The sequence below is a fragment of the Oncorhynchus mykiss genome, chromosome 2, assembly GCF_057628025.1.
Source record: "Oncorhynchus mykiss isolate SJ-2025 chromosome 2, ASM5762802v1, whole genome shotgun sequence".
NCBI classification, from domain to species: Eukaryota; Metazoa; Chordata; class Actinopteri; order Salmoniformes; family Salmonidae; genus Oncorhynchus; species Oncorhynchus mykiss.
Window position 1 is genome coordinate 22,512,501 of NC_143023.1, and position 11,386 is coordinate 22,523,886.

The following is an 11,386-nucleotide window of genomic DNA, read 5'->3' on the forward strand; positions in this document are numbered from 1 at the left end:
AGGGGGCTCCCCTTTTAGATACTATGCAGAAAACTGCTTTATGGAGCCTTTCAATTACACCATACTGTACATCATGTCTCTGCATTAGAAAAGAGGAAGTAGCTTCACTGTAAAACCAGAAACCAGATAGTGTGTAATGCCACCATCAAGGGACAGACCACATAACATGACTTCAGCAGCTGTTCTGTGGTTTGGACACAGCTAATATGAATGACCATCTACATCCATAATATACATCATATGAATATGACAGACAGGAGAGTGTTAGCTGGAGACAGGGGAAACTCTGCTTGTTGGAAAGAACAGGAGACTTTCACTCAGATCCACCCAAAACACAAAGACTCAGATAGCTGTGTCGATATGTGTTACTTAATGTAAGCAAATTAGGGATATTCTGAACTATATTGTAGAAATGAGAACAGGGAAAGAAGGAGAAGAATGAAGACAAAAACGTCTGTAGTATAAAACCCCTCCACAGCAGTTTTACCTTTGCCCTTCCCCTGGTGCTCCACCTATCAACACTTTATCCATCGGGTCTCTTTTTCCCAGCAAACCTTGCGTCAGGATGTCCCCCAGCTCCTGAGACCCAGAGAGCAGGGGGTGGTGGTATGGATGCAGGATACCAGGGTAGCCCAGGACGGCGCTGTGGACCTGGGGCGGGATGGAGGACATTAGCAGGGGGTACATGTGAGGAGTGGAGAGGTGGAAAGGGTATGTCACCAGGTGCTGTGAGGGTTGAAGGGAAGAAGAACTGGCTGCTAGGATGTCGTTATAGTTCAAGGCCATCCTCCTCAGGGTGTTGACTTGGTGCCACGTGACCCTCGACGCTGGGGGAGGAGGGGGATGGGGTTGGATGGTGGCAGCAGTGGTGGCGATGACACTGTCTCTGGATGGAGGCGGTGTGGTGGTCACTAGTGTGGGTGTGAGTGGCTTTGGCCTTTTTCTCTGTGGGGGTGATGAACCAGAGGTGTTATCCCTAGTGTCAGGAAGAGTGGGGTCCTCAGTGAATGGGCTGCTCTGGGGCTCCAGATCAATGGAGGGAATTGTCTGGGGATCCCCCTCTTCTGGAATGTGACTTCCTTTCAGGAATTCTTTCTCATCTCTCTCCTCTGTTATCTGAAGTTCTCTCGTTTCTGTCATTTCTCTAGTTTCTTTTGTTCCTCTCACTCTTATTTCTCTCAACTCTCTTCTCTCTCTCGTCAGGCACCCCCGATTTCTCTTCAGCTGGCTGCGACACTGCTCCTCCAGGGAATGCATCTCCAGGAGCTTGGCGGCCCTCAGAAGCTGGGGCAGATCATCCACAGGGACCTCCAGGGTCTCGGTGTAGGCAAAGTCCAGGACCTGCTGGAATGTTTGTGGAGAGAGGAGCTCCAGACTACAGTGGTAAGGTTGGTCGAGGTGATCAGGCTGGTCTGAGTATGCAGCCTGCAGGGTGAGCTGATGTTCCAGGGTTTTGCTAGCGCAGGCCAGCACCAGCCGATGGGCCCTGAACACCTGGCTCTCCACTGAGATGACAGCATCACACAGCGTCCCCGAGCGACGCAGGACATCTGCCTGGCGCAGGAAGAGGGAGTACTGGGTGTTGTGAACTCGGACCATCTTGGAGGTCTGGAGGAGGAAGGGAGGAGTGATGGGAAGAGGAGATGGGCAGGTGAATAGTAGATGGTTTAGAAACTGTTTGAGACAACGCCATTCAACCTATAGGAAAAAGGAGAGTGAAATTATCTAAATGTGGTCATTTTTTGTTATGTTTCTGAGAAATAAAAATTGTCAGATAGCAAGTTGGAAAATTAATTTGTATAAATAGGTAAATTTCAGAGATTGAGTTTGTGATAAATAGATTATATCCCACGCCTCTGGTTCTTAGAGTTTTTCCATCAAGCTATCAGGGGTGAGAGAAGAGGGGGTTGGAAACTCAGCGGGCAGATCATATCACCTGCTGACGTAGGTTAGGTTGATAACGTGCTGTTGGTTACTAGGGTTTTGGAAATTCATAGCCCGAAAGGGACAGACACAATGCAAGAACGACTTAAAAAGTTCAACATTACAGGAGCAATTGATATGTCGATCATGTTACATATCAATAAATATTGAGTGGCATTTCACAGTCTGCAGCATGAACTGAAATGAATCTCAAGAACATGTTGTGTTAAATTATTTCCATTCATGATATTATCTTTAAGTCCATTTCCCCTGAAATCCTTGTGTAGCAATCTGTGGCTTAAAAGGTCTATGTCAATTCTGTGGTTGATGAAGTACAGCATATTTCACAGATGTTTTTAGCACGTCTTATATCTGACCTCTGTAGTAAAAATAAGTGGCGGAGGCTGTATGTCTGGTTGACGTGTGGAAATGTTATGTTTCATGTCAGCTTTGAAATGAATCTCTCAGGTATACGCTCAGAAGCCACAAACCTCCTCAGAATATGACACTATGACTAATGCCAGTACACACAGGCTTCACAGACAGACGACAAGTTTGTTTGATCAACAACAACCTATAGTGTACTGTAATTTGGTTTAGATAGGCATCTACAGTTGTAACAGTGTGCTGTATGTGGCATAAATCAAGTTGTACTATTGGAACATGCAGTAGTGAGTCTTGATATGACAGGATTGTGTCGAAAAGAAACGGGGTCACGTCAATTTACAGTGGGTCAACCGTAGTTCTGTGCTATATTGTGCACAGTCCTACTAAACAGCAGTGGTGAAAAAAGTACTCAATTGTCATACTTGAGTAAAAGTAAAGATACCTTAATAGAAAATGACTCAAGTAAAAGTGAAAGTCACCCAGTAAAATACTACTTCAGTAAAAGTCTAAAAGTATCTGGTTTTAAATGTACTTAACTACAATGGTGGAAAACTGTACTAAATTGTTATACTTGAGTGAAAGTAAAAAGTATAAGTAAATGCTGTGCATAAAAATTCATTTTATTAAGCAAACCAGGTGGCAAGAATTTCTTGGTTTTCTTATTTACGGAGAGCCAGGGGCACGCTCCAACACGCAGACATCATTTACAAACGCAGTAGTTGCGTTTAGTCAGCCAGATCAGAGGCTGTAGGGATAACAACGTGTTATATTAATAGATGCGTGAATTGGTCCATATAGCTGTCCTGCCTGAGCATTTGAAATATGACGAGTACTTTTCGATGTCAGGGAAAATGCATGGGAGTAAAACATACATATTTTCTTAAGGAATGTAGTGGAGTAAAAGTAGTCAAAAATATAAATAGTGAAGAACAGATACTAAAAAAAAACCACTTACTTACACTACTGCAAAACAGGTTCAAATGAACTTTATTTTTTAACTCATTAAACCCCCCTTCATTAAAATATTCAAGTGGTCAGTGATGTGTGGTTGTGTATCCTCTGTTCTGCCCCTCCAGCTGACCTGTCTCTGAGAGAACTGTCCCATGGAGCACTTTGGCACAGTAACCTCTGCTCAGTACAGTAACTCCATTTCTGTCCGCCGACGGCGACAGTGGATAAGATCGAAAGTAGACTGAAATGGTACTGAAATGACAGCACGTTAATATCATCGTTACTGTAATTGATGCTTAATCTCTTTCCAACACACACATAGTCAAACAAAGTGTCAGTTCCACTCCCAAAAGTATGAACTCAGTATTTTAAGTAATACATTCCTTTATTTGCTTACATATTACTAAACACCCTAAATGTGGTTTGTTTGCTGAATGGGTCGATGCCTGCTCTCTCGTACTTTTGTTTGTGTGTCTCTTGAACGTTTCCTGCAGCTACACTGCTAGTACCCCTAATCTGTAGCTTTAGGAAATAATCATGACCTCTGTATTATTATAGATTATATCATATTATAAACTGGGTAGTTCGAGCCCTGAATGCTGATTGGCTGAAAGCCGTGGTATATGAGACTGTATACCACGGGTATGACAAAACGTTTATTTTGACTGTTCTAATTACGTTTGTAACCAGTTTAAAATAGCAATAAGGCAGCCCAGGGGTTTATGGTGTATGGCCAATATACCACAGCTCCGTGTTGCGTCATGCCTAAGAACAGCCCTTAGCTGTGGTATATTGGCCATTATACCATGGCTCCGCGTTGCGTCATGCCAAGAACAGCCCTTAGCTGTGGTATATATGACAAAACATTTATTTTGACTGTTCTAATTACGTTTGTAAACAGTTTATAATAACAATAAGGCACCTCATGGGTGTATGGTGTATGGCCAACATACCACGGCTCCACGTTGCGTCATGTCAATTTTTTTGCTAAACTTTCTCTACACAACATGAGGGATCCCGCAATCAAAATTTTGAATTTCTTATTGTTGAGAAGCAACTGCTTTAAGTTCATTAAATTAAATTGACCACCCTTCTTGAAAATGACAATGATGTTCATGCGTCAGTGAAACTACAGATTAGCAGTTATCGACAATGTATTCCATCATCATTTCATCCCTATTTTTATTGGTACAGTAATACTTTATAGGGTGCAAATTTATAGAACATATTCACTGACATTAATTTGATTATTTACTGTATATTAGTTCATTTAAAAAAAAAATAAAGTCATCACAGAAATGATTGTCACCCTTGATAAAGATGAGCAGAAAATACTGTATAAAATACATAATACAAATACTATATTGTATGCGGAAAAAAAAGGGGACATTATATATTCTTTTTGGGATTGGAGTTATTGTCTTGCTGGAAAATTTAACTCTGGCCAAGCCTGCCTTCAACCTCCTGTCAGAGGCAACCTGGATTTTGTCTAAAATGTCCTGGTTCTGGGTAAATTCCATGATGCCATTGACCTTAACAAGGGCCCCAGGACCAGTGGAAGCAAAATAGCCCCATAACATTAAAGATCCACCTCCATATTTTACAGTAGGTATGAAGTTCTTTTTGTTTATCACATCCTTCTTGCATGGCCAGAGATGTTTACTTTCATGTCATCCAGCCATAGCACAATAACTCCAAGCACACATAAAGTTCCACAAAGAAATGGTTAATTGACCACAAAATTAACATTTTGCAATGGCCATCTCAGTCTCCGGACTTGAACACCATTGAAAACCAGTGGTTTGAATTGAAGAGAGCCCTCACTCCATAAGCACAGACGAAGGATATCAAGGATCTGGAAAGATTTCGTATGGTGGAGTTGTCTAAGATCCCTCCCAATGTGTTCTCCAATCTCATGAAACATTTGAGAAAAACACTCAGAGCCATTGTCCTCACAAAGGGAGGGTACCGGAGTATTGAAAACAGGGGTGCCAATCATTATGACCCCTATCTTTTTGAGAAAGAAAATATTGGTTGTTAAACAAAAGATCTTTCTCTGAGCAATTGTATTAGTAAAAATAATACCATGTTCTAATATTTTCAGCATAGCTTGTATTATTTATTTTATACAGTCTTTTTTGCTAATCTTTATCAGGGTGACAATAATTTGAGTCACGACTGTATGTTCCTTTACTGATACTGACATGTGCCATAGAAGTAAAATGCATTATTATTATTGACATTTGCAGGTAGAAATGTTACATGCAGAACCTTTAACAACAGCTTGATCCACCATCAATGCAACCATCCATACAAACTAATCGATCCACAAAGTTGAATGAGTAGACTTTCCCTGGTTATACGCATATAGGACAGTACCATCATAAATCAGGTACTGATGGCGATAGGATTACTGAATATCACACATACAGTAGCGGGCTACAGACAGACATTAGGCCCTCAGTATGCAGGCCTCAATATTACCACAAGCAAATCTACATGTCCTCAATAGCCCATAAAGCTAAGGGGAAAACCTAGTGTGCACTGACACAACTTCAACATCCTCTGACAACACATGAAAAACCGGAGGGCCTCTCCTCTACTCACATGTAAAGGCTGGAGTCGCATGCGAGGAACGTTTTGAAGCTAAAAACCACAGAGACACCAGCTAGATGACAGGATCAACAGAGAAGAGATAGTGAAGAGAAAGAGTTAGAGAGAAAGAGTGAGTGAGTGAGTGAGTGAGTGAGTGAGTGAGTGAGTGAGTGAGTGAGTGAGTGAGTGAGTGAAAGAAAGAAAGAAAGAAAGAAAGAAAGAAAGAAAGAAAGAAAGAAAGAAAGAAAGAAAGAAAGAAAGAAAGAAAGAAAGAAAGAATGAAAGAAAGATAGAAAGAAATCTAGAGAAAATGTGTCAAATTGAGCAGAATGGCTTGGGAGACCATGCAGGGAGGAAAAGTGAAGTAAAGCAGAAGTGTTCAGTGTGATGGAGAGACTCACCAGTTCACGAGTGACTCAACCCACCCACTGTGGAGAGTGTCGACCCTACACGCATTGTGACCTGGCTGTTGAATGACACGGATGGCTGGGTGTCCGTTTAGGTAAGGGAAAGGGTGGTTAACTCTTCTCTCTTCTCAGTCCCTCCTCTTAAAACCTAATCTGGCCCTGATTGGTCTGTCATGGGAGCATCCGTGAGATATGATTGGTTAGTACAGTATACAGAGTTGAACTGGCAAATTATTGATCTTGGTTAATTATCTAATTTCAAAATAATGCGTTAGGCTGCGACTGACAGTTTGAAATGTAGCAACACACAGGTTATACCAGAGTAATCTCTTTAATCATATTTATGATCTTATCCTTAAAGGCACAAACATTATTTTTGTCCCACTCACATCACAGTTGCAGGTTACTGAAATGTTCTAATATATATTTTTCATGTTTAAAAAAGACAAACTGTTTTAGTGTGGGGAAAACAACCAGGTTCTATTTTGTACAGTACTCAGAGAAAACCATTTGCTTTGACAGGATGTTGAACGCTAGAGAGGCTGGAGAGGCTTTCACAACATAGAACCAAGCTACAACCTGTCTAACTGAAATAGCACATGCATTAGCCTGACGGTGCGGCATTTCATGTGGGTGTGAGATGGCTGATGTGAAAACGATGATAAATTAATGATATGGAGATGTAGGTTACTACTGTGGGGTCAATGGTCAGATCTTGCACTCTTTACAATGCATGCATCATCTTTAGTAATACGTTATACAGTAGTGAAGCTTGGAATTTTAAGGCTCTGTTTTTCAAAGATATTTATGTTGATTAAAGGACCAGTTCAGTCAAAATTCAGTTTGTATCATATTGTACAGCTGATGAAATACATTTGATCAGTGTTATTTCCTGATATTTGCTGGTTGAAAATACAATCTACACAGGACCTAAAAAGGCTTGCATGGGTGAAGTTTCGTCTTGGCTGGTGACCAGGTGGTAAATGACTTAACTCTTAAGGGTAAAACATGTCCTGCCACTATGTTTAACAGCAGAGAAAACACCCTAAATGATATTTTTTCAACTTGAAATTTGATTACTCATCCTAGAGTGACCCCAACATTAGAAAAAGTGAAACATCACCTTTGTTCATATTCCCATGTGAGCTGTACACCACCAGGGTACAAAGATTGTCTTAGGGTCATTTTGACCCGGCAGTTATAAAATCATTTACAAACCACACACACACACACACACACACACACACACACACACACACACACACACACACACACACTCACACACACACACACACACACACACACACACACACACACACACACACACACACACACACACACACACACACACACACACACACATACACACACACACACACACACACACACAATGAAACTATGTGTGCTACTGATTGAACTCAGACAAAATTAAAACTTTACTGGGCATGTGCAGCATCTCCCCTCCACGACCCCACACATGACTCAAGTGACAAAATAAAAACAATTTCAGACAAAATAAACAACATTTCAGACAAAATCGAAATTTCTTGAAAGCATTGTTTACTAATGGGGAATACAGTCAGAGGCTATAAAGGTGCTGCAGTTGACAGTCCCCCCAGTTCTCTCTCTTCGTGCCATGACTGCACGGTTCAGTGCCCAACAGGTCGTAGATCAGATTTATTCAGATGTCCAGGAGGAACAAGAGAACAATGATGTCACAAATATCACCGAAGGTGGCTCCCCTTCCTGTTCGGGTGGCGCTCGGAGGTCGTCGTCGCCGGTCTACTAGCTGTCACCGATCCCTTTTCCTTTTCGTTTGGTTTTGTCTAATTGTTTTCACCTGTTCCTTGTTGGGGTTTTTGGGTTGGTATTATTTAAGTTCGATTAGCCCGCTTGTGTTTGTGCGGGCTTGTTTCTATGTACGTAAGAGGTGTATTGTTTATTGTTGGGTTTACGCTGTCCGGGTTATTACCAGTGGTCCTTGGACTGTGTTTGCGCCTGTGTTTTGGCTTCACCCATTTGTACGTGTTCCTGGTTTTTGGACATTAAAGCGTTTTTCCCTCGAATCTTCAGCTCTCTGTGTCTGACTCCACACCCATCACTCTTCAAGCGTTACAAATGATTTAGAAGAGGAGGAGGTATCTGAAGAAGAAGATGAGGAAGAATACAACCCAGAGCACGATGCATCATCTTCAGATGAAGAAGAAATCCCCCAAGCTGAAAGAGAGACAATTTGATCAAAGAACAGCAAAATAACATGGTCCTTGTCACCATATGACAACCAGGGCAGGATGGCAGCACAAAATTTCATAAGGATGACCACAGGGCCCACAAGACATGCCGTTGCCATGCCCAGGACATCTCCTCAACATTCTACATGTTCATCACACCAGCCATCGAAAAAAATCATCCTGGAGATGACAAATTTGGAGTGTTTCCGTAAATATGGAGACAACTGGAAAAGGATGGATGAGATTGACCTGCGTGCCTACATAGAGCTGCTAATCTTAGCGGTGTGTATAGGTCCTGAGACGAGGCTACATGTAGTCTCTGGGCAGAGAGTGGAAGGGCAATTGAAATATTCTCAAGAATGCTACGATTTGATAAGCGTGAGTCAAGACCTGCAAGACGTGTGAGAGACAGACTGGCGGCCATAAGAGAGGTCTGGGAGAAGTGGGTGGAGCGTCTGCCATAGCTCTACAACCCTGGGCCTGAAGTAACAGTGGATGAGCAACTGGTCAGAGGTAAGTTTTTATTTTCATATTTCCCCAATATGTCCACAGACGACGCAATCACACTGCACACTGCCCCTACCCATCTGGACAAGAGGAATACCTATGTAAGAATGCTGTTCATCAATTACAGCTCAGTATTTAACACCATAGTACTCTGGGTCTCGACCCCGCCCGGGCTAACTGGGTCCTGGACTTTCTGATCGGCCGCCCCCAGGCGGTGAGGGTAGGAAGCAACATCTCCACCCCGCTGATCCTCAACACTGGGGCTCCACAAGGGTGCGTTCTCAGCCATCTCATGTACTCCCTGTTCACCCATGACTGCGTGGCCATGCACGCCTCCAACTCAATCATTAATTTTGCAGATGACACTACAGTGGTAGGCTTGATTACCAACAATGACAAGACAGCCTACAGGGAGGAGGTGAGGGCCCTCGGAGTGTGGTGTCAGGAAAATAACCTCACACTCAACATCAACAAAACAAAGGAGATGATTGTGGACTTCGGGAAACAGCAGAGGCAGCACCCCCCTATCCACATCGATGGGTCAGTAGTGGAGAAGGTGGAAAGTTTTAAGTTCCTCGGCGTACACATCACAGACAAACTGAATTGGTCCACCCACACAGACAGCATGGTGAAGAAGGCGCAACAGCGTCTCTTCAACCTCAGGAGGCTGAAGAAATTTGACTTTTCACCAAAAACACTCACACACTTTTACAGAGGCACAATTGAGAGGATCCTGTCGGGCTGTATCACCGCCTGGTACGGCAACTGCTCCGTCCACAACCGTAAGGCTCTCCAGAGGGTAGTGAGGTCTGCACAACGAATCACCGGGGCAAACTACCTTCCCTCCAGGACACCTGCACCACCCGATGTCACAGGAAAGCCAAAAAGATCATCAAGGACAACAACCACCCGAGCCACTGCCTGTTCACCCCGCTATCATCCAGAAGGCGAGGTCAGTACAGGTGCATCAAAGCTGGGATAGAGAGACTGAAAAACAGCTCTATCTCAAGACCATCACTAACATTGAGTGGCTGCTGCCAACATACAGACTCAATCTCTAGCCACTTTAATAATTAATAATTGGATGTAATAAAAGTATCACTAGTCACTTAAACAATGCCACTTTATATAATGTTTACATACCCTACATTACTCATCTCATATGTATATACTGTACTCTATACCATCTACTGTATCTTGCCAATGCCGTTCGGCCATCACTCATCCATATATTTATATGTACATATTCTTAATCATTCCTTTACACTTGTGTGTATAAGGTAGTTGTGAAATTGTTAGATTACTTGTTAGATATTACTGCATGGTCGGAACTAGAAGCACAAGCATTTTGCTACACTCGCATTAACATCTGCTAACCATGTGTATGTGACCAATATAATTTGATTTGATTTGATTTGATGTTGACACCTATACAGTACCTTTAGCAATAATTTAAAAAATTGTGGTGTCCCCTGATGAAATGCAGTCTTTCTGCATTGTGAAGAGGGAAAATCCCAATATTCACAAAGTTTGTGATGAATGACAGGTTGTTTCTTCATGCAAAATAGATTTGGGTGAAGCGGTTTTGTTTTAGGGGTTTAGTGAATGCGGATTATTTTTGACCCTTAGGACAAGGGGAGCATATAGAATGTCCCTGGGTTCGCGCCCAGGCTCTGTCATAACCGGCCGCGACCGGGAGGTCCGTGGGGCGATGCACAATTGGCCTAGCGTCGTCCGGGTTAGGGAGGGATTGGTCGGTAGGAATCTCCTTGTCTCATCGCGCACCAGCGACTCCTGTGGCGGGCCGGGCGCAGTGCGCGCTAGCCAAGGTTGCCAGGTGCACGGTGTAGCCTCCGACACATTGGTGCGGCTGGCTTCCGGGTTGGATGCGCGCTGTGTTAAGAAGCAGTACGGCTGGTTGGGTTGTGTATCGGAGGACGCATGACATTCAGCCTTCGTCTCTCCCGAGCCCGTACGGGAGTTGTAGCAATGAGACAAGATAGTAGCTACTACAACAATTGGATACCACGAAATTGGGGAGAAAAAGGGGTAAAATTCAAAAAAAAAAAAAAAAAAAGACTACACAAGGGTTAATAGATCAATCACAACGAGAGTTCCAAACTTCTCTGCCAATAACAGTTTTCTCCCCCTCCGCACTCAGAGCACTCCCAGACAGTCGGAAATAAATTCTTGTTTGAGAAATCTTTTATATTCTTTTGACCATTTTAATTGAAAACTATTACAGTAAGGTTCTTAATGGTTACCCAGAAATAATTTGATATTGACATAAAAACGTCTGCATTGGCCCTTTAAATGAACCTCCATTGTGTTGAGATGACATACTGTACTGTATAGAGGAGAGTCTTGACCAATCATTTGTTCTGC

The 11,386-nt window shown here is 42.8% G+C and overlaps 1 protein-coding gene across 2 annotated transcripts in view; it reads right to left on the minus strand.

Annotated features, from left to right (window-relative positions):
- The window catches only part of LOC110538238 (uncharacterized), an 11,804-nt gene extending 5,448 nt beyond the window's left edge, over positions 1-6,356 (minus strand). Inside the window, exons 1-2 of one of the 2 annotated variants that reach the window (XM_036942736.2) lie at positions 6,258-6,356; positions 488-1,698 (exon numbers count right to left, since the gene is read on the minus strand). In XM_036942736.2, coding sequence (XP_036798631.1) covers positions 488-1,599 — 1,112 coding nt within the window. In that variant the 5' untranslated portion in view covers positions 1,600-1,698; positions 6,258-6,356. Of the gene's footprint in view, positions 1-487; positions 1,699-5,868 lie in introns of both variants that reach the window. The other variant, XM_036942732.2, reaches the window with a different exon arrangement.
- Between the last annotated feature and the right edge of the window lie 5,030 nt (positions 6,357-11,386).